The 22,536-nt window shown below is 39.8% G+C and overlaps 1 protein-coding gene across 1 annotated transcript in view; it reads left to right on the top strand.

Annotated features, from left to right (window-relative positions):
* Positions 1 to 22,536, top strand: part of FAM98B (family with sequence similarity 98 member B) — a 32,975-nt gene that overhangs the window by 6,264 nt on the left and 4,175 nt on the right. The window contains exons 4-7 of the mRNA XM_032788188.2: positions 433 to 611; positions 7,605 to 7,685; positions 8,086 to 8,202; positions 15,939 to 16,106. Coding sequence (XP_032644079.1) covers positions 433 to 611; positions 7,605 to 7,685; positions 8,086 to 8,202; positions 15,939 to 16,106 — 545 coding nt within the window. The remainder of the gene's footprint in view (positions 1 to 432; positions 612 to 7,604; positions 7,686 to 8,085; positions 8,203 to 15,938; positions 16,107 to 22,536) is intronic.

The following is a 22,536-nucleotide window of genomic DNA, read 5'->3' as shown; positions in this document are numbered from 1 at the left end:
CAACTGAAAACGGGGTCTTGTAATGTGACATGTTAGGCAACCTTAATAGGTGGCGCTGCCAGTTCCATGTATAAGGGCAATATTTTGAGGATTTCTAGAGGAAATATAACTCGCTTATGATGAATCTGAAAAATTTTGTAAGAAAATCCCATATTAGAGAAAAACAGAATTTATATTGGTAGTCTTTGTCAGGAAGGAAGTAGGCCTCTTCCCAAAAAACTGAGTACCAACCAATTACATGCTTATAACTCTTTCTCATTAGTTTGTATAAAATAGTAACTCTTTGGTATTTTTCATTAAGTTTGCAGAACTCTGCATACTCCTTTTCTGTTATGTTTGTATTACGTGTATGTTTTATTTACTATGAGAATACAGGCACAAAAATATTTAAGATGTCTTAAAAATGCTGTTATGACACTTTTTTCTCTCTAGTATTTTTAAGTACAGAGCTTCAAGCTTTACAGATTTTGCACAGCAAGCAACTTAAAAGTTCTCATTTGGAAAAGAATAATGAAATCTATCAGGAAGTGCAAACTCTCTGTGACTCTCTGGGCCTATTAAAGCCATCATCTTCTGACATTCCTCTCTTGTTAAGCAACGTGGAGTCAAAGGTACAGAATTTTTAATCTTTAAATATTCTTTTACTGTATGTCTTAAGTGTGAGACCCAACATTCTAGTTCATTAAAGTCCTATCCAACTAGCACAAAGATATTCTGGTTTTGAAAATAGTTTAACCCTGTATTTACGTGCCAGATGCACTAAAGATTCATATGTCCCTTCATGCTTCAACTACCATTCCAGAAGACGTGTCCGTACTGATGACGGGTTTTGCTTGATAATGATCCAAGGCGGTGGGGACCGACACATGTTCATTTACATCATCTGAGTCAGATGCCACTAGCAGAAGGTTGATTTTCTTTTTTCGTGGTTTGTCTTGTGTAGTTTCCGCATCGGAGTGTTGTTCTTTAAGACTTCTGAAAGCCTGTGCCACACCTCATCCTCTGAGACTTTGGAAGGCACTTCAGATTCTTAAATCTAGGTGAAGTGCTATAGCTATCTTTAGAAATCTCACATTGGTACCTTCTTTGCATTCTCCCAGATCTGGAGTGAAAGTGTTCTTAAAACGAACAACAGGTGCTGGGTCATCATCTGAGACTGCCATAACATGAAATATATGGGGAGACATACAGTTCTTCCCCAAGGAGTTGAGTCACAGATTTATTTAATGCATTATTTTTTAAAGAGTGTCGTCAGCATGAAAGCATGTCCTGTGTATTGGTGGCCGGAGTATGGAGGGACATATGAATCTTCAGCATATCTGGCACAAAAATATCTTGCAATGCTGGCTACAAATGTGTCAAGTAAATGCCTGTTCGCACCTTCAGGTGACATTGTAAATAAGAAACGAGCAACATTATCTCCTGTAAATTTAAACAAACTTGTTTGTCTTAGCGATTGGCTGAAAAAGGAATAGGACTGAGTGGATTTGTAGTCTAACATTTTACATTGTTTAGTTTTTGAGCGCAGTTATGTAACCAAAAAAAAACCTACATTTGTAAGTTGCACTTTCACGATAGAGATTGTCCTATAGTACTTGTATGAGGTGAATTGAAAAATATTTTTTCTTTATCATTTTTACAGTGCAAATATTTGTAATAAAAATAATATAAAGTGAGCACTGTACACTTTGTATTCTGTGTTGTAATTAAAATCAATTTATTTCAAAATGTAGAAAAACATCCAAAAATGTTTAATAAATTTCAATTGGTATTCTATTGTTTAACAGTGTGATTTAAACTACGATTAATTTTTTTTGAGTTAAACCCATGAGTTAACTGCGATTAATCGACAGCCCTACTTATTTGCCATCTCTTTTTAATCAACTGTTTTCTCCCTAGTTCTCAATCAGTAAGATTTATGGGCAACTAGCCCAGCCAGCAGATCTCTGTAAATTTAAAAAAACCTCACATATGGTATGTCTACACAGTGATCAAAAACCCACGGCTCACCTGTGCCAGCTGACTCGGGCTTGGCTAAGGGACGGTTTAATTGCAGTGTAAATGTTCGGGCATGGGCCTGTGAGGTGAGAGGTTCCCAGAGCCCGAACCTGAACATCTACACTGCGGTTAAACTGCTCTATGAGCCTGAGACAGCTGGGATGGACCAGCCGTGGTATCTAATTGCAGTGTATGCATACCCCTAGTCTGATTAGTTAAATCATGTTGTCAAAGTTGTAAGAGACAACAAAAGAAATCTTTTCAAGCAAGTAATTTTAAACCTACATTTTCAGCTCAGGATGATTACTTTGAATGTTTAGTACACACACAGCTGCTAGTACTAAACATTCCTATGTACATCTGTGTACCATGATGAAAAGTTATACAACAGCATTAAAAGACCACTTCACGAAGTCAATTCAGGTTCACTTAGCACTAACAACTGCACTGCATCTGCTGGTTTTACTGTAAAATTCAAAGAGGAATCCTAGATTCTAATTTAGTTGAAAAGGCTTTGGAAAACCATTTCACACTATTAATACTCAATTTAGCAATGGGTATTACGTGAAGATAAAATTCATCATGTTCCCAGCTAGTTAACTATTAAGTGTAATTCTGTATGACCCTTGATTAGTCCCTGTCATTTTTTTTCAGTAGCTCAATATAAGCACTTTTAAAATTTAGATTTGGCCTATATGCTAAAAAAAAAAAAAAAAAGTAGTATTTAATGTCAAATGAAAATTATTTCATAATTCTGCCATAAAAGGGAGGTTGTCTGAGGTGGCTAGGCAAGAGCATGTAGGGTAAACAGTTTCATCCTGTAGTTAGGCAGACTGCTGCAAGCCCTGTAGTCTGAACTGCAATTTGTGTGTGTGTGTGTGTGTGTGTGTGCGCGCACGCACACGTGCACACACTTTATTTCTCTCTCTCATATATATATATATATATATATATATATATATATATATATATAAAATAAGACATGCACCAGATCTGATATCATCACTGAAATAGTTATACAACATAAGACTGTGATTCATGAGGAGCTCTGGGGGAAAGCCTATATTGCTCTAGTTTTGAAACAAAAGAACCCCTCATTCTGAATGTTGAGCAGAGCAACAGAGGTGTGTGTGTGTGTGTGTGTGTGTGTGTATGTATATATGAGTGTGTGTATACATATATGTATATATCTGACAGAATGGGTTTAAAATAAGGAATACAGCAAATATACATCAGACTCTTACATCTCCCAGGTCTATATCTGGCAAACTTGAAGGGTTTTTTTTCCCCAAAAAGATATCTTTTGTCTTCAATGATGTATAAAAATATTACTGCTGTGACTTTTGTGTAGCAGATACTGAAACAAACAGAAAATTCCAATGCAAACTTTTCTTTTTATGTGAAAACTATTTGGTACTTCTCTTCCAAAATTCCTGCCAATTCAGCAATGAATCAATACCAGCTATGCTTGCTTTGGGGCCTTCATAGGTGTCAAAACTAGTGTATTAATCCATTGTGCAATATTCTGTGCAACTATTAAGAATTAATGGTGCAATTGTTTCTTCACATACTCATTTTATACACTTTAAAGTTTTCCTTGTCCCAACGCTTGTAGAAACATTGTAGAATCTTTATGCGTCTTTGATTTATACCCCAGGGCTTCACAATTTGTCCAGCTTTTGCTTGACTTTTTTGTATGCATAGAACTTTTAAAACTTACGAAAGAGCTAGAGGCTTAAAGGAAAGGAAGAAAGCAGATTTAATGCATGGGATTTTTAATTGGTAGGTACAGGATAGCTGCATATTTTAAAATGTAATAAATTTTAGTGCAATAACCAGAAACTTGGCTGTATCTTTTTAAACAGTAGAAAAACAGATCAAATGATTCAGGGACTAACACATTTACTGGAGGATACAAATAATCTCAGAATTGCCCTAGAAATGCACAGTGGTGACAGTGACATTGTAAAAATCTCTCTTAATTAGTCAAATGTGTGCTTCTGCAGCTATGATTTCTGGAATTATGATGATCGGTTGTCTTTTAGGACTTGGATTTATTCATCTGTTTAAGTACACAACACCCATATGCTGAGGTTGCTTTCGTAATGCATGTTTCTAAATTTGCTTTAAAGGGTATGTCTTCACTGTAGAGTTAGTCTAGGCTCTTATCTGGGTATTTCTGTTAACCCCTCTCAGTTCCACGTGCAAAATATCGGTGATGTGTGTTTATTGGTGCTTTCTATTCAGGTTTGCTGGCTTATTTGGGACAGTAGACTAAAGCATGTGTGCTGCTTTCACGCAGGCTGGTAACCCAGCCAGTTTGCAGTGAGAACCCATGCTAAAGCACATGTGTGCTGATAGTTGTTCAGTGCCTTCTCCCAAATTCCCGCGTGCCCAGACAACAAACAAATTCTCCCACAACTCACTAAGAAAGAATCACAGAGCGATTCAACTTGTAGCAGCACAAAGAACCATCGGATATGCCCCCAAAAGGCATAGTGACACACATGGGTGAGTACGGCACCAGCGAGGACACAGTAACTTGTGTATGGCTTTGCAGTGTGGCTGCTCATGCCCAGACTCTGTTGATAGTGGTGCTGCTGCAATGTAGGCATACCCAAAATGTTACTACTATTTAAATTAATGTTGCTGACTAATAAAGTTGACTCTGGATGGAAGTGTGTATATATTTTAAAATCACAGAAGTATGGTATAGAAGTTAGAGAAATTTTCACAGCTCATTGGTTTAATCTCCCAGCCAATACAAGGTTGTTCCCTCTAGAACATCTTACAGTTTTTGTCTAGTTTCTTATAAACAATGGGGCATCTGACTTTGAGGACACTGTTCCTGATGTTTAAATTGTTTGTTGCTTAGTTTCATTGCATATGGTATAGTCTACCTTTGTGTGTTGTCTGTAAATACTGAGAGAGTTGTCCCTCTTGCTCCTCCCTTGGCGTTGCTAAACCATACGAATTTAGCACTTCTTAATCTTTCCTCATGAATCCATTCCTCTAACCCAACTTCTCCTTGTTCCTCTTTTCTAGATTCCCTATTATGTCTCAATCTTTATGCTAATGATAGGTGCATGGAGCTGACCTGAGCATTCCAATTGTGCCTGTCCTATATTGAGCATATTATCTGCGTTTGTGGCTTCTTCCTAACAATTATTGGATTTGGAGCCCAGAATTATAGTAATAACCCTGTCCCATTGCAAATTCATATCTGATTTGCTGTTAACTCTCATTTCTAGGTCTTTTTCAGCATCAGTGCTTTCCAGGTTTTTTCTTTCCCACATTATGCTTGTTTTAAATTTTTTCTTTTTCTTCTCGGATGTCTGTCTGTATTTTTTCCAAAGTGAATCTCACTTTGATACATTTTGCTCTTCTTTGTGATCTCATTAGAGCATTTAAAATTAATTTCTGTCCCCAGCTGTGTGTGTGCGCAGCTTCTTTCAGTGTCATTTCTAATTGTCATTTAATGTGCTTCTTATTCCCTCTTCCCATCGATCCTTGTAGTTCACCAACTCTGCTACCGCAAAGGTTGTTACTTTGCAATTTATTAACTTTAGTTCATGGCCTTTCAGCCATTTTTCAAGTCCCATGATAGTATTTATTTAAACCAATTTGACTTTTGAGGCAGATGTTGTGATATGGTGTACAAATAGTTTACTAACATCCAGGCACTGTGGCCAGGACCGTGGCTATGGCTGAGGAATGTGCAGCTCATGCTAGTATATGAACGCGTCACTTGAAATTCTCCTGATCTTGGTATGGATATACATCATAGTGGTCACCCTGTTAATTTGGACAAGCCTGAAGTTTGCTGTAAATTATGCAGACTGCTGATGCCCTCAAGGAGCCATTATAGCAGATGGGGGATCAGTGGGGCATAAGGAAGCCCTGGCCATGTCCTCTTTTCTTATCCATAGTCTCAGTGTGAGCAGCACTGGGGAGGGGGTGGCAGAGGAGATTCTAAACCACTAGAGGATTACCTTATGCTGTCTAGCAGGCCATTTTATGCTGGAGTCAAACCAGTAAGTTTCCAGACAGTTTTCTACTCATTTCAGTGTGCTCTTGGTTAACAATCTGTTGTAGGCGAAATTACAATTTGAAGAAAATTACTTCAGTGCTTTCTGTCTGTATCACTGATGATCTATGGAAAAACAAACACAAAATACCTTATTTTCCAAAAGAAAAGTGAGGGAAAGGTTCTTGCGCTCCTCGGGCTATATAAATACTCATATGAGACATAGTGAACAGAAATTTTCCTCTTGGTTTTGTTGACACCAAGAAAAATAAAACCATGAATCAGATATAAAAAAAGGAAAAGAGGGGAATGAATTAACTCACTTAAAAATATTGCTACTAAAATAGATTTCTTAATGCATTGATGATGCTGTAGATTTTGATTCCCAGTGATAGCTTAAAGCTGCTTCTTAACAATTATTGCAAAGATCCTATAATGTGTATAAAATATGGCAGCTCTCTACCCTCTGACAGAAAGGTCTAGGATTGTTGGAGTTTTAGTGGAAAGAGATTTTGGAATTTATCCTTATACCATGTATCTTCTACAAATGCCTGAGTGTGTACATGCAGATAATTTCAGCCTTGAGGAAATGATCTGCTGGTTTGCCTTGGGTCTAGGGTTATAATGGCATCCTTTCTTAAGCTCATGAGATGCCATAATTATCCTTCATAGAATGTAAAATTGCATTATTTCTTGGTTTATCTTCATTTGTTTATTTAGACAATAATCATCCACTGTTTTGTTTTAAAAAAGAAAAATTAATGAGGGTACAATCTCTTCTCCAAGAATCCCAAGTTTACATCCTAAATTTGTTATGGACGGTACAGTTTTGATACACAGACTCCTGCATAAAGAATCAAACATTTCAATGACTGCTCACATAATTTCTTCATGACTTTGAGGCCAATTGAAGAACTGCACATGAAGAAAACAGCTGAATGAAGAGGGAACTAATATCAAGGTGGTATGGAGCAGTTTACTATGATGAAAGGGATGATGCAGATAGAGCAGTTAGAAGGAAGGTAGAGGAGAGCATAGAGAACACAAGGGGAAATAAGAAACTAAAGGCAGAAATTTAAGCAGAGGTGGTGCTGGTCAGACCTCTGAAGATAAGGATGTAGAATTGGATACAGAAGAACGCTAGTAATGGGATTCAGAGACAAGTGGCAAGACAAGATCTTTACCTACTACTTTTAATACTAGCGCTTATCTTTAGCTTTATATATGAGGTAGTTGCTCCCAAAATATTTCACTTCACAATTGCTGATGGGTCATTTGGTGCTGGATATCCTTGTTTCCAGCTGCTACATTACATTAGATAGCTAAAATACTTCACTCATTCTAATTTTCACTGTAAGTAATTGTCTCATTGGTAAGATGTGGTCCCTGCTTTGAAAATATTTGAGACTTCCTTTTACAAGGGATGTTAGCAAGCTAAAATATCCTAGTCTAATTTTATATGAAGATATTGAACACCCCATAATAGGACCAATTTTTGGTAAAAACTTGTGCTGAAGTACGTTTGGGAGCATGAGTTTTTTTCTGAGAAGGGTTTGTGTGTTCATGTGTTTTGTTTCAGATCAAGGACATTCTTTCAAAAGTAAAAAATACCCATGTAGGGAAACCACTGCTAACAACGCCTTTGAATCCTGATCAGACGGTAAAACCCCTCTCCATTTTACTTTTCTTATTTCGTATAATGGGCAAAATTAATGCTGGTGACCTTACCTTCTGGCTTTTCATACTTGTTTTGCAGTTTCTATTTTAAGTAGTATGATAGTGAATGTTCAATGTTAAATTTGATTTAATGGTGTAATACCTTGAACAGGATGTCATAAAATACTTCATACACTAGTTTGTTTATAGATCGATTTTGTTACATGAATTTATATAAAAAGTTGTAGAAGATATAAAATTACGTTGTAGCAGTTGGTCAAGCCTAATTTTTAAGTGGTTTTTCATAATGGTCAGCTGTTGACAGACATTTTCGTTGGTGAGGCAGGTTAGCTTGTGTATTTTAATGGACTCAAATATTTGTCCTATTTATTGCAATGCTGTAGGAAAGATTGGAAAAAATCAATGATGCCCTCTGCAGTGAATATGAATGTCGTCGTCGGATGTTAATGAAGCGGCTTGATGTGACCGTACAATCCTTTGGATGGTCTGATAGAGCAAAGGTAAACATGCTTTGTTGTTTGCTTCCTGTAGGTGGTGGTAGTTTGTTACAATTCTCCAAGCTGTCTTTACTGAAGACATCTCATTACAACTAACTTTTCTGAGCACTTCTTGTAACGTACATTCCCTGCATGTTGTGAAGAGAGAAAGATTTGACTAAACAGTCAAATCCACCAATCCTTGTGATCCACATGTATTCTAGTGTTGTTCTTCACTTGAAGATGTCAGTCTCCTTTTGTTTTTGTTTTTCTCTTGTGGTATTGTAGGAAAAAGCTTCAAAGTGTCTCTTATACAGAGAGTCACACCCATCCACCTCACAAGGAGAGCTGCAGAATCCTTGGGATTGGTCTAAAGAACCTACTAACTGAATGCTGCCAGTTAATTAATCCCAAGCTTTTGAACCAAGCACAAGTGGGGGGAGGGATAGATCAGTGGTTTGAGCATTGTCCTGCTAAACCCAGGGTTGTGAGTTCAGCCCTTGAGGGGGCCATTCGGGGATCTGGGGCGAAAATCTGTCTGGGGATTGGTCCTGCTTTGAGCTGGGGGTTGGACTAAGTGACCTCCTGAGGTCCCTTCCAACCCTGATATTCTACGATTCTGTGACCTACTCAGATAACCATATGTCTCTCCTCTGCTAGTTTCGGTTCATACTTTATCAAGGGGAGTAGTGGCTTGTATCAGAAAAATTCACAATTATCAGTAATGGTTCAGTGAGCCAGAAAGGTGATATCTGCCTCATGGGGAAGCTTCCAAATCGCTACTATAGGGTATGCCTGTTGGTGTTTATAGTTTTTCCAAAAGACTTCAAAAAAACTGTGGAACAAACCATTTACACATCAGTAACTGTCTGTCCCACTATCTTAATGTCTATGAGTATGTTTTCAGATTATGTCTAAGCATTTCTATGGTGCTCACCGTCTTCATATATGAATACTTGAAAAAAAGAGAGTATTAATCATCTCAGCATCTCTGAAAGGTAGAGAAGTGTTATGAGGAGTGCTAAGAGATTTTGGGGAGGCCGAGACAAAATCTGAAACAGTCCCCACTGCCTTTGCCAAAAAAATAAATAAATAAAATAAAAATCATAGATTCCACGACCAGAAGGGACCATTGTGAGGCATCTACTTTGACCTGAAAAACACTGGTCATAGAACTTCCCCAAAATAATTCCTACAGCATACTTTTTAGAGAAACTGCCAATCTTGATTTAAAAATTATCAGTGATGGAGAATCCACTACAACCTTTGGTAAATTGTTTCAGTGGTTACAAATTTACACCTTATTTCCATCAGAATTTGTCTAGCTCCAACTTCCAGCGATAGGATCATGTTAAATCTTTTCTCTCCTAGACTGAAGACCCGATTATTAAATATTTGTTCCCCATATACATATTTACACTTTAATCAAGACACTTTTAACCTTCTCTTTAAGCTAAATAGTCACTATAAGGCATGTTTTTTAATACTTTAATCATTCTCGTGGCTTTTCTTTGAATCTTCTCCAATTTGTTAACATCCTTCTTGAATTGTGAGCACCAGAACTGGACACAGTATTCCGGCAGTGGTCACACCAGTGTCAAACACAGAGGCAAAATAATCCTCTGTACTCAACTCTCATGTTTATGCATCCCTGAATCCTTTTATGTCACAGTGGGCGCTTGTGTTCAGCTGATTACCGGTCCTGACTCCCAACTCTTTTTCAGAGTCACTGCTTCCCAGGAGAAGGTCCTTCATCCTATAAGTATTTTCTACATTCTTTGTTCGTAGATGTATATATTTACATTTAACTATATTAAAATGCATAGTGTTTGCCTTCACCTAGTCTACCAAGCAATCTAGATCTCAATCAGTGACCTATCTTCTTTATTATTCCCCACTCCCCCAGTTTTTATGTCATCTGCAGACTTTGTCGGTGGAGATTTCATGCTTTCTTCCAGGTCGTTGGTAAAAAGGTTAAATAGCATAGGTTCAAGAACTGATCCTGCGTGACTCCGCTGGAACACAACTGCCCAATGATGAGGCGAAGATTTTGTCATGGTTATTTTTGTAAAATTCACGGACAGGTCACAGGCACTAAACAAAAATTCACAAAACCTGTGACCTACCCATGACTTTACTAAAAATAACCAGGGGTAAGGCTAAATATGGGGAAGTATGGAGTCCCATGCAGGGAGGAGGGGGTGGAGGACAGGCCAAGACCCCCCACTCATTGATCACAGCAGGAGCGCAGCCAGGGGGCTCACGTAGCTCCCCACTCTGGAGATGGCCACAGCTGCGGGACAGGGGTGCATGGTCCCAGCTGCAGTGCCCCCAAACCCCGTCCACATGAGGGGGAGTATGGCCCTGGAATGCTGTGGGGCAGAGGCGCACAGCCCCTGCTGCAGCTCCCACCATGGGGCTGGGACACATGACCCCGGCTGCAGCCTCCAGCGGAAGTCACAGTGTTGAGGCACGCAGCACTGGCTACAGCTGGCGGGCAAGGGTGCGCAGCCCCAGCAGCAGTCTCCAGTGTAAGCCGTGGGGCTGGGGTGCACGGCCCCGGCTGCAGCATGGCCCCCAGCAGAAGCCTTGGGGCTGGGGTGTGCAGTGGGGGATGCGCAGCCACAGCTCTGGAGCTGGCCGCAGCCGTGGGGCAGGGGCACATGGCCATCACTGCAGCCCCCACCACGAGGCTGGGGCGCCTGGCCGCGGCTGCAGCACTTGGCAGAAGCTGCGGGGCTAGGATGCAGCCATGAGAGGGCACGGTCCCCGCTCCGGAGCTAGCTGCAACTGCTGGACAGGGCTCATAGCCTTGCTGCAGTCCCCTCACCCTCTGAAAACCACAGGGCAGGGGCTGCAGGGTCCTGATTCCACCTATCCAAACCCAGTTGCCTCAGGGCAGGGCTGCAGTGTCCTGCCTCCAGTCCCCGCTTCAGCTACTGACAGCTGAAGTGGAAGAAGTGACGGAGGTCTGCTAAAGTCACGGAATCTGTGATCTCCGTGACTAAATCATAGCCTTACTCAATGACAATTACATATTGAGACCTATCGGTTAGCCAGCTTTTAATCCATTTAATGGGCGCTATATTAATTTTGTAGCTTTCTAGTTTTTTAATCAAAATGTTTTGTGGTACCAAGTCAAATGCCTTAGAGAAGTCTGAGTACATTACGTCAAAACTGTTAGCTTTATTAACCAAACTTGTAATCTCATCAAAAAAAGATATCAAGTTAGTTTGACAGGATCTTTTTTCCACAAATGCATGCTGATTGATATTGATTATATTACTCTCCTTTAATTCTTTATTAATCGAGCCCATATCAGCTGTTCCATTCTGATCTTGCCTAAGATTGATGTCAGGCTGACGGACCTATAATTATCTACGTCATCCCATTTGCCCTTTTTAACAATTGGCACAACTTTAGCTTTCTTCCAGTCTTCTGGAACTTCAGCAGTGCTCCAAGACTTATTGCAAAAAAAACCTCATCATTAATCATCCAACGAGCTTCTGAGCTAGCTCTTTTAAAACTTGTGGATGCAAGATAATTTAAAAATGTTTAATTTTAGTTTCTATTTAATGTCCTCCAGAGATACCAGTAAAATGGAATAGTGTTGTCACCATATGAGGAAGCTATATTATCTGCTTTTCTCCCAGATACAGAACAGAAACATGTATTGAACACTTTTGCCTTATTAGTCATAATTCTACTACTTCCATCTAGTAATGGACCTAATCTTTGTCAAGATTCTTTTTATTTCTAATATATTTTAAAATTTCCTTATTGTCCTTAACTCTGCTGGCCTTAGATTTCTCTGTGTCCATTTGCTTCCCTTATCAATTTTATTCAGTTCCTAATGTCAGCTTTATATTCATTATTGTCAACTTCCCCTTTCCCTCATTTGTTTTTTCACTTACTCTCAAAACCTGGTCAATTTTTTGACCAGTAGGCCTTCTTCCTGGATTCTGGGATTGTGGCTTTTTGGGCATCTAGGAAGGTGTTCTAAAATGATTCTCGTGTCGTTAATTTTTCTGATTAAATTCTACCTCCCAGCAGATTTGACTCATAATTGTTTCAGCTTTGTGAAATTAGCCCTGTTAAAGCACCAAATGCAGGTCTGGACTTTAATAATGTGCAAGCAAAATAATGTGTTCATGTCATGATCACTTGTACCTAACTTACCATTCATTTTTAGTTCTGTGATCAGTTCATCTTTATTTGTTAAGACAAGGTGTAATGAAGAATTCCCCTATGTTGACTTCAACACTTTTTGAATTAGGAAATTGTCATCTATAATGTTTAGAAATTTCATAATGTTTTAGTACTGAGTACATGTGACCTCCAGCATGTCACTCAAATTGAAGTCCCCTTTGATCATACAGAATTTTTCACTGCACGTCGTTATACATAGGTGTATAACGAGGCAGTCATCCTGTTCTCTAGTGTGATTTAGTGGCCTGTAGCAGGCACCAACTAATACCTCATCTTGCGCTTTATCTTTTAAGGATATAAATCTGTAAGCATTCAAGTTCATTTTCTTCTGAATTATCAGTTACTCAGAAACAGGCAATGCCATTTTTGACCTAGAATGCCACTCTCTCCCCTTTTTTCCACTCAATCCTTCTAAATAGTTTATACCCATTGATTTTTAACATTCCAATTGCGTGAATCATCCCACCAGGTTTCAGTAATACCCAACTAAATTCAATTTATGCTCATAAATGAGTAATTCTAATTCCTCTTGTTAGATATTCAGGGTCCTAGCATTGGTGTACGGGCAATTCAAGAATTTCTTCTTTTCATATCCCTTGGTTCCCTGATTAAGTTTGTACTCAACATCTTGATTTTTGTGCGAAGTGCCCCTACCTTCTCTCTTTTTTACTCCCCCTTTGCTGTAGAGGAGAGGCCCTTCTGTGGGGATTGGAGAACAAACTTACTTTGAAGCCTTGTCTTCTGTCCTGCTGCTCTGGGCCCAGCTCTCTGCTCCATGTTTTGCAGCCTGGTGCCAGGTTGTAATGCTGCTTGCTCATATTTGCTCAGCTGCCTCTCCTGAGTGGCGCTGCAACCCTGTATTTCAGGCTGCAATGCCACTCAGTTTGAGGAGGTTGTGATTTGACCAGTAGACACACAGGAAGCTTATGGCATCACTGGAAATAGCACACAGGCATCACTGGGAATAGCACACAGACATCCTAACTCCCAGTTCTGTGCATGAACCACAAGACTTTCCTCACAAAGGAATACAATAGTTTACATCCTGTCCATTTTTAAACCAGTTTAAGGCTTTGCATGTATACTGAAAATAATGGAAAACGTACAGATCTGTTTTTAAAAACCTACCTAGTGTTGTCTGTCGTAGCTTTAGTGCAAGTGCGGACAAAACCTCAGTTGCATGACTCTCACTAAATATCAGTGGGAGTGATGCAGCTACATCTTTGTATGCAGCTTTGAAAATTTATTCTCAGACATTCAGCTATTGCTTCTTTGTGCACCTCGCACTTTAGCAGCTTGCATGAATACTGATACACTGTAGGAGAGGAAAGGAAAAAGGAGTTAACTCGCTGTGGTAAGGAGATTACTGCATACGTTTCTTTCCTTTCTCCCTCTCCACAAACACATTTTTTTTTCTTACCTTATGATTAAAGGACGACTGATCCAGTAGAATTCAGAGCAAGGCAATTTTTATTTAGGTGCCTAAATAGGGATGTAAGTGCCTACCTTTAGACACCCAAGCTTGAAGATGTAGGCCTATATTCTTACGATTCTATACCAAGAATAAAGTAGAGGTTGTCTGTCTTATATGGCTCCACACGTCTCTCTGTGTACAACTATATAAATCTTCACATTTAAATAATTTAAAATAATTATTAATATTAATTGAAATTGTATTTAATTTATGACTTTAGCTTAAATTGACTTGAGTCATTTGATATTGTATTAGGCCCTAGATGTGACATTAAAAACTATTTAAATAGCTTTTGTTCAGTCATGAAGAAAGTGTACCATTGTTTTATTTAATGACGTTAAAGTGAGATGAGTCAGCAGCCTATTCTTAGAAAATATGCAAAAACAAAATACAGTTACTGAGATTTCCAGAAGGCCTATTGTAATTTTGTATTAAAGGTTGAAATTACGTTACTGGGTAGATTTTTTTCAAAGGGTTGAAGAACAACTTCCATTTTGACGGTACAACTTTTGCCTGCAAAAATGGATTACAAGTGCAAATCTGAGTACTTATGTTTCTTCGTACCTGAATACATATACACGTGAGGTAGCAAGAGGCACAAGTACTCAATTTTATAGCTATTGTTGAAATTCTGGATGTAAAATGCAGGTATACTTTTGGTTGGTGTAGATTGCACCTGGAAAAAAAAAGAACTGTCCTTTTGGAAAATCTTAAACTTAGCCTTGAGAAATCAATTTTCAGTTGCATATAGCTTCTCATAACATGTACATGGACTCTTATAAATATTTATCTGAGAACAATATATACTTACAAGAGCAGATTTCAGATATACATGATATAGTCATATGACCTACTGTTTATTTTTGTATCGCTTGTAAGATTTTGGAGACAGGGATTTTGAGCCAGGTGACTCCTTAATTGGGGAAAAAGTAACTGAGGTTACAGAAGAAGCTGCAGAGATCCAGATCCTTCTCTCCTTCTTTTCCTTAGTACTTTCAGCTCTAGCAATAGATGGGAAGGTTCATTCCTTGAAACCTGCAGCTCTTCTTGGAGATATCTTCAGAGAGGCATTTTCTCTCCTCCCTACCTTCTGGTCTGGAGCCAGGTAGTATAGGCAGCCTCCTTCACCTGATACCGTCCTAAATGTTTTACAGTTGGGAAGGGCTTCAGTTAATGCTGGATGAGATTTAACTTTGTTCTGTTCCATTAGGTTGAGGAGTGGGGGGCAGAGCTGCAGAGAACATCCACCCTTCTCACATCAGACTTGCCCCTTTTTATACCCAGATGTGGCTGTCAGGCCAAAAAGTTTGCCCACTCTTGATTTAGATATAATTGGCCTCTGTTTCCCCGCTTTTTGACCATGGTGTTTCTTGAATTCAGGTATTGTTTCCCACAGTGGGAAAGTCATACTGTCAGTCATTCCTTAACAATATATTACTGCAGGGAACAGTGTGTGTCCAGTGTCAGTGGGCAAATGTCCAGTTGCTCTGAAGCTCCCAGTCTCCCAGGGAGCATTTTTTTTTTCTCCCTTTGTTCCCTGTTTTAAAAAAATTGTTTTTGAAAAGGCTGCCTGCAAATACGTACTGAGACCATTGCACCATGAAGGGATGCAGTACAAGCCTCCTGCAGGCATCTGGGTTTGCTGGATTTGCTGCAGGGAGCCACAGAAAGAAACAGGGATGGCTGGTGCCCAAGACTCAGTTTTGGACCCATGGACACTGTGTGCCTTCCCATGTAGAACTGTGTGGACCCTTAGGGTTTGACACATTAAAAGGGTCACTTGGAAGGGACTGGTTACAGGATGGGGGGATGCACTAGACTATGTCAATTTGTGACAGGTAATACCAGGCTTCAGAATTAACTAAACAGCTGATTGTTGTGAGCAAGGCCAAGAGGCTTTTATAAGAGTGACTGGCACTGTTTTTACTGAGGTAGTTTGAATGTCTAAACTTCGTGCTCTGTGTAAACTCACACTGACCGTGTGCTGTTTGGTGACTTACAAACAGCCATTGAGCATTTGCATTTTTGTACGTGAAATACTTAGCAACTGAATTTTATATTTGACTTTATCATTTAGATTAAAACAGATGACATAGCAAGAATTTATCAGCCCAAACGTTACGCACTATCTCCTAAAACAACCATTACGTTTGCCCATCTTCTTGCTGCTCGAGAAGACTTATCAAAGATCATAGGGACAAGTAGTGGATCGACACGAGAAAAGACAACCTGCGCTATCAATAAGGTATACTTCTCTTTCTCCTGTGGATTTACAGAGCTATTGAAAGTAATCTGGTATAATAACTGATAATGTATAATTAATGATATCTGTAGCAAGAATTTTGACTTTTGCTTATCCTCTATAATACAGTTTTCCTTTTTTGCAAACTTGTTGTATTTAGTGCACTGGAAAAGGAAGGGCTGCAGCACTCCCATAAATATCACTACAGCTCCATTGTCCTAGTTTTTGTTACGAAGTATACTGTACACTCCTTTTCGTAGCCTGTAGGGTACATACACTACACCCCTGCCCCATACGGGTATACATAGCTGCATAGATGGTGAGGCAATGCTCAAGCAAGTAAAGACTCTCCTGAACCATGTGGTATGAACTATAGGGCTCTCTGCTCACCGATGCAGTGCTTTCCCTGTCTATGCTACTATTTTTAGTATGTGGTGTCCCACTGCCTCCCTGCTGCAGGATCCTTTCCCTGCCGCAGTGAAAGACTCCAGGAGCAAGGAAAGGCTCTGGCAATTCTCCTCTGAGTTTTTCTGCTCTGCCTCCTCCCTGCCACAGCCTTTCACTGTTACTTGTAGCTACAGACTGCAGTGTGAACACAGCCTGCATAACTATGCATACCCTACATGCGTCCTCAATAGGTGAGTAGTGTGTATATATAGACCTACAGTCGCTTCCACACTGAGATATAACAATTCTAGATAAGAATTGCAGTGGATGGAAAAAGGAGGATTTAAAATCTCATGCCTCCTTCAGTGGTATTCCCTTTTTATGCTTCAGGAGGCAGGACCAAATCTGTCAGTCCCTGGGGATGACAAATGCTTGACGCTCTTTTTTTTCTGGAAAATTTGCCAGTTCACTGCCTCCCAGCAGCAACAACAAATGGTCCACCATCCTGCTTTCTCTGAGCAGGTCACATATGTATGTTGGAGCGAGCCTGAGTATAAGAATGAACTGTCTGCTTCAAGATCTCTTCTCTCAGAGGAGAGATTCCTTTCAGGATAAAGCTGGGAAGCAGAGGTGGTCATCCCTGTGGGTATGGAACCTCAGTCATATAAATGAAAAAATCTTTCTTTCAACTTCCGGAAGAGAGCTTGGTATATCTCTAATAATTACAAAAGCATGTAGTTAAATTGGAGTGGCAATTACCAAATAAGATTAAGAGGCTCTCTAATCTGTCTAAAAAATCTTGTGCTGGTACAAAACAAAAAATCAGACTGCCACCCTCCCAATAGTTTATTCAGCCATTGCTAACCTTATGGATTAATTGGACAGCCATTCAAAAGCAACCTTCTACCGAAAGCCAGCTAAGCCTCTACTACTGCTTCAGTTAGTCAGGGTTGGCAGGCTCCCTATCAAAGGAGAACCCGATGAACCTAAGGGAGGAAGGACGGTCTTATGATTGAGGCACTAGGTCTCAGGAGATCTGTGTTCAATTCCTGGGGATCTTAGGCTAATCACTTCATCTCTCTGTATCTGGGTTTTCCTTCTGTAAAATTGGGGATATACTTCACATGTTCATTGTAAAGATAACTCCTTTAATATTTATGAATGCTATGATGCTGGGGACCACAGAAGTACCTAGCCCATACCAGAGGACCATTATTTCTAGATAAAATGGTACTGTCCCCTTTTCTCTCTGCCACTTTTGAAAGACCTCCTAAATCAAGGATTGGTAGTACACCTAGACCCACAGATACTCAACGGTGTAGATGCTAAATAGAAACAACTATCGGGAGAGGGGAAGCAATTAACCGTCTCCTCGCTTTGAGAAAAAAATAACCAAACTTGGAATATACTAAAATTTTGTTTAATTGTGCTTCATGGTCTAAAGAACATGAAGAATCAAAGCATTAAACAAATTTCTAATTCTGGCATACTGCTGGGGTAGATTGGCAATTGAACTGAAGGCATACAGTCTCCAAAAGCATTCATCAGCATATTGGAGGTGAATAATTCTAGGATGTCTTCTCTTCATATCAAGTGCTTTTTCACAGCAGTCTCCCTGTTTAACCTTCTGGAAATATATAGGGGAACCCTATGGAAGTTGAATCTGTTGTTGGACACATTAGTTTTGATTTACTTTTTCATTAAAGTAGCATTGCAGGTGGCTATCACTTGAGCAATGGAAGTCTTGGGAACTGGGAGAATTATCTGTGGAGTCACAGTACTGTACCTTCAATGCTGATAAAGAGGTATTCTTCCTGGAGTCTGCTTTAATTCCAAAAGTTCACTCTGTCTTTCATAGAGTGGAGATCATTCTTTCCCAATTCTGTACCAAACCAAAACACCCCAAACAAAGGCAATGATACATGCTAAATGTCTGCAGGGTGCTCAAAACATATAAGATCACAGTCCAATAGCAAGTCTTGTATCCTATTTGTAATATAACACCCATGAGGTAAATAAGTATCTATTAGGTAGTTAAAATTTTGCATCCAAGAAGACTTGCAAAACTAAAGTTCTGAAATCTTTAGGTAAAAATAAAGTCAGCAAAGTGGAACAGTATCCCCTTCATAGGCAGAGAACTCCTTTGCATCATATGAAGAAATTTGCAAGGTAGCAACTTGTCTATCTCAGCAGAAAGTAGCACCCCACAGGGACTGATTGGCAGCCTCTCACACCACACTGATTGGCTGATACCAGCATGTAAACCAGGAAGCCATGGTGAGGAACAGTCTGAGCAACAACACAGACCGCCTGCCTGCTTCTGCTCCAGACTCAGCTAACAGTAGACGCTAGACTCCAGCTTCCGACCCTAGTTCATCCTTGACCTCGCTCTCCAATTGATGTCTTTAATCTGGCGCGTGACCCCAATCTCCTGGTGTCTGAGCCAAAAGTGGGAGCTGGGGTCATACACGAAACAGGAGCTGAAGCCAAGAGACACTGCTGAGTTGGAAGTCAGAGCCATAGTCTAGGGTCTGAACCAGAGCAGTCAGTCACCAGGCCAACAGGGTTCAGGGACTGGAACAAGACAAAGGACAGGAGCCAGAAACAGGGCAGGGTTGAAGGCAGGAACTGGGGATGAAGCCGGGAGTCAGGAAGTGGACAGCAGGGTCCATAGTATCAGCCTGCCAGGATCCACCTTGTTGCACAGTTGACTTCATGTCTCTTTGGTCTGCTGCTCACCTGTTAGGTGAGGACAGTTCAAAGACAAAAGGTCCCTCAAGGTGAAGTTTCAAAGGCTGAATATGGAGATGGGAGTTTACAATCTGTTCCTCCAAGTGTTTCCTAGGAATCCCACTTCAGACGTATTGTCCCAAAAGATCATTCATGTTTCCTACATTGTTCAGCATAGTTTTTTGAAGCTCACGGTACTTCCTAGAGATCACCTTAATCCTGTCTTTCTCCTAAACATGTTCCATACAGCCCCACAGTAATACATATAAGCAGTTGCATTTTTAATACAACAAACTCCTAAAGTACTTAAACTTAATTCAATAAGATTTCTCCAGAATATTGCAGGAAATGGCCATAAATGTCACAAGAATCCTTAGTTGTATGCAGTGTTGTTGCAGCCATCTTGATCCCAGGGTATTAGAGAAACAAGGTGGGTGAGGTAATATCTTTTTCGGACCAACTTCTGTTGAAGCGAGAAACAAGCTTTTGGATTTACAAAGAGCTTTTCTTCAGGTCTGGGAAACTTACTCAAGGCTTGTCTTTGCGTACAGTGCTGCAATGGTGCAGCTGAGCCGTGTAGTGCTTTAGTGAAGACATTACCATGCTGACTGGAGAGTTTTTCCCATTGATATTGTTAATCCACCACTCCGAGAGCCGATAGCTGTGTCACCAGGAGAAGTTCTCCCATTGACATAGTGCTATCTACATGGGGGTTAGGTCAGTATAACTATGTTGCTCAGGGGTATTGATTTTTCACGCCCCTGAGTGACGTCATATCGATACAGATCTGAAATGTAGACCTGGCCTGAGTAAGTTTTCCAGACCTGAAGAAGAGCTCTGTGTAAACTCGAAAGTTTGTTTCTCGCACCGACAGAAGTTGGTCCAACAAAAGGTATTATCTCACCCACCTTGTCTCGCGTAAGAATCCTTTTACATTTTCTAATTTCGGAAGCAGCTTCACTGGGCAGATTTCTCAAAGGGGCAGCCTAGCCTTCCCTGGAAACTAACAGGTGTGGTCCTGCTTTTTTGAAGCTACAGAGTAGAAGAAACCCATTGTAGAAATGGCAAGCCTGGATACTTCAAGAGGATCAGATATCACTTTTTGATTCCCTGGGTTTGCTTCAAAATCTTCTAGTCAGTAGAGACTGTCAAAGTGGATTTGCACAGCTCTGCAAGGAATCTTGAGCATCCAAACATTTTCTTGCAAGGGGGACCTTGGAGAAAAACTGAATTTGTCGTTGGTCATCAGTGCTAATTGTAGCTTCACTAACAGGGACTCAAGGAGATGTTACAGTGTACATTGTTTCTTGGATAGGAGATACTTTGAGATTATTCTTTTTATGAACTAGTGAAATGAAGTGAATTTCCAGATTGCTCAACCAACAGAATTTGAAATTGGGAATGTGAGGAACTGAGGCTTGATATTATTGCAACGCTTGTCTGATCAATGTAAATTGTCAGATATTTTGAAATCACAGTTGAGAATAAATATGCTTTTCACATTTTGTGTAACTATTTAATGAAAGTGGTCTCCATGACTTGCAAATGATTTATTCGGACCATATTCTATACTCTGTGATGAAATCGTAATGGAAAAAAGATGCTCACTTTTTAACTGCTCACCAAAATCATAAAATCACATGAACTTTAATCAGAAAATAGCTTGCTATTGAAACTATTCATATTTAAGTTTTTTATACCTTGCTAAATCCAGCTTTGGATGGTTCCCTCACCTGCCTCCTGTTTAAAATGACTTTGTCATTTATTTCTCACAGTTTATTTTCCCCCATTTCTTTTGTAGCATCTAATTCTGCTGCTTAATTAGAAATCAGATTGTCTGGGGAATATTATTTGTGTGCATAGTTATTGCTGATAAATCGTTGGCTCATTTTAGTAGTGACAAGTGTTTTTTTTAACAGTGTAAAGCCCCAAAGCTGTAAAGGGATTTCCATGGGGTTTATAGTCTATTTCAGGACTTGTAGCTAAATGTAGTAGCCAATATGTCCAAATGCATTATTAATTCTTGGTACTTTATTTACAGCAATGGGCCCCAATTATCCACATGCATAAGTGCTTCTAGGATGAAGGCCTTTGCTACTAAATATCAGGTTTTTGTAATTCCTTCCATCACAGGAATATTATGCATGCCATAACAGCTAAGGATTTAAAATGGTTTTCATTATGGCCCAATGTTCTGAGATTTATAACTCTTCGATAAATTTAAAACTTTTTGTTGAAACTAGGCACAACAGGCATGTGTGGGAATGAAATTCTTACTACAAAATTAAAAAAATATATATTGTGGTTTACCTATGTAAATGTGATAGCTACATATGAATGATGAAACTCAAAAACTGCAAACAATGTTATTAGTTTGTTGTTTTTTTCATAATTAATCAAATGAAGATGAAACAAATCTACAAACTTCCAAAATCACCTTAGAAGGCATACATAATCACCACTACAGTTCCCATATTTCTTATTTATTTTAGGGGTAAGTTGGAATCTTGTTGAGGATTCCTATTTGATGTGAATTGCAGTGATGGGTGGAGCAAAGGGGGCAGTTTGCTGAGAGTTAGGAAAGCAGAAGCAAATGAGATGGGGGTGCAAATGAAGTAAGGCAGTAGTTGCAGGGTGCAGCAGCCAGTTGAAAGGAATGGATATTGTAGGTTGGACACAGGCAGACTTAGGGGAGGGTTGGCTTTGGGATACTTGTGAAGTGGGTGGTTTGGTTAGATCATGAAGTATGTGTGGGTCAAAAGAGCAAGAAACTGAGAAGCAGCAGGAGAGGGGCAGATGGAGAGCGTGAGCTGGAGCAAAAGGAGACATTAGATGTGGATCAGGCAGTGTCCTGAATAGTAATGAAAGAGTAAGGATATGTCCATACTACCCGCCGGATCGGCGGGCGGCGACTGGTCCAGCAGGGGTCAATTTATCACATCTAATCTAGATGCAATAAATCAACCCCCTAGCGCTCTCCCGTCAACTCCTGTACTCCACTGCCGTGAGAGGTAAGTAGATCTAAGTACGTCAACTTCAGCTACGTTATTCACATAGCTGAAATCGACGTACAACTTAGATTCCTCTCCTCCCTCTCTCTCTCTCTCTCCCTCCCTCCCCTGCCTCACCCCAGTGTAGACCAGCCCTTAGACTCAAGGGTTGTATGTCAAACAAGACTGATATGTCCCTTTGGCATCAGAGTGATCCCAGGACATCACATAAGTGGTCAAATGGAATCCAAGGATTTACTTGACACATGCTTCCTTGTTTTTGTATACAGTATATGTGTTAATGCTATTTTGACAGAGAGTGATCT

This window comes from Chelonoidis abingdonii, chromosome 4 (genome assembly GCF_003597395.2).
Source record: "Chelonoidis abingdonii isolate Lonesome George chromosome 4, CheloAbing_2.0, whole genome shotgun sequence".
Lineage (NCBI taxonomy): Eukaryota > Metazoa > Chordata > Testudines > Testudinidae > Chelonoidis > Chelonoidis abingdonii.
Note: the sequence above shows the minus strand (reverse complement) of the source record. Positions and strands in the feature narration are given on the sequence as shown.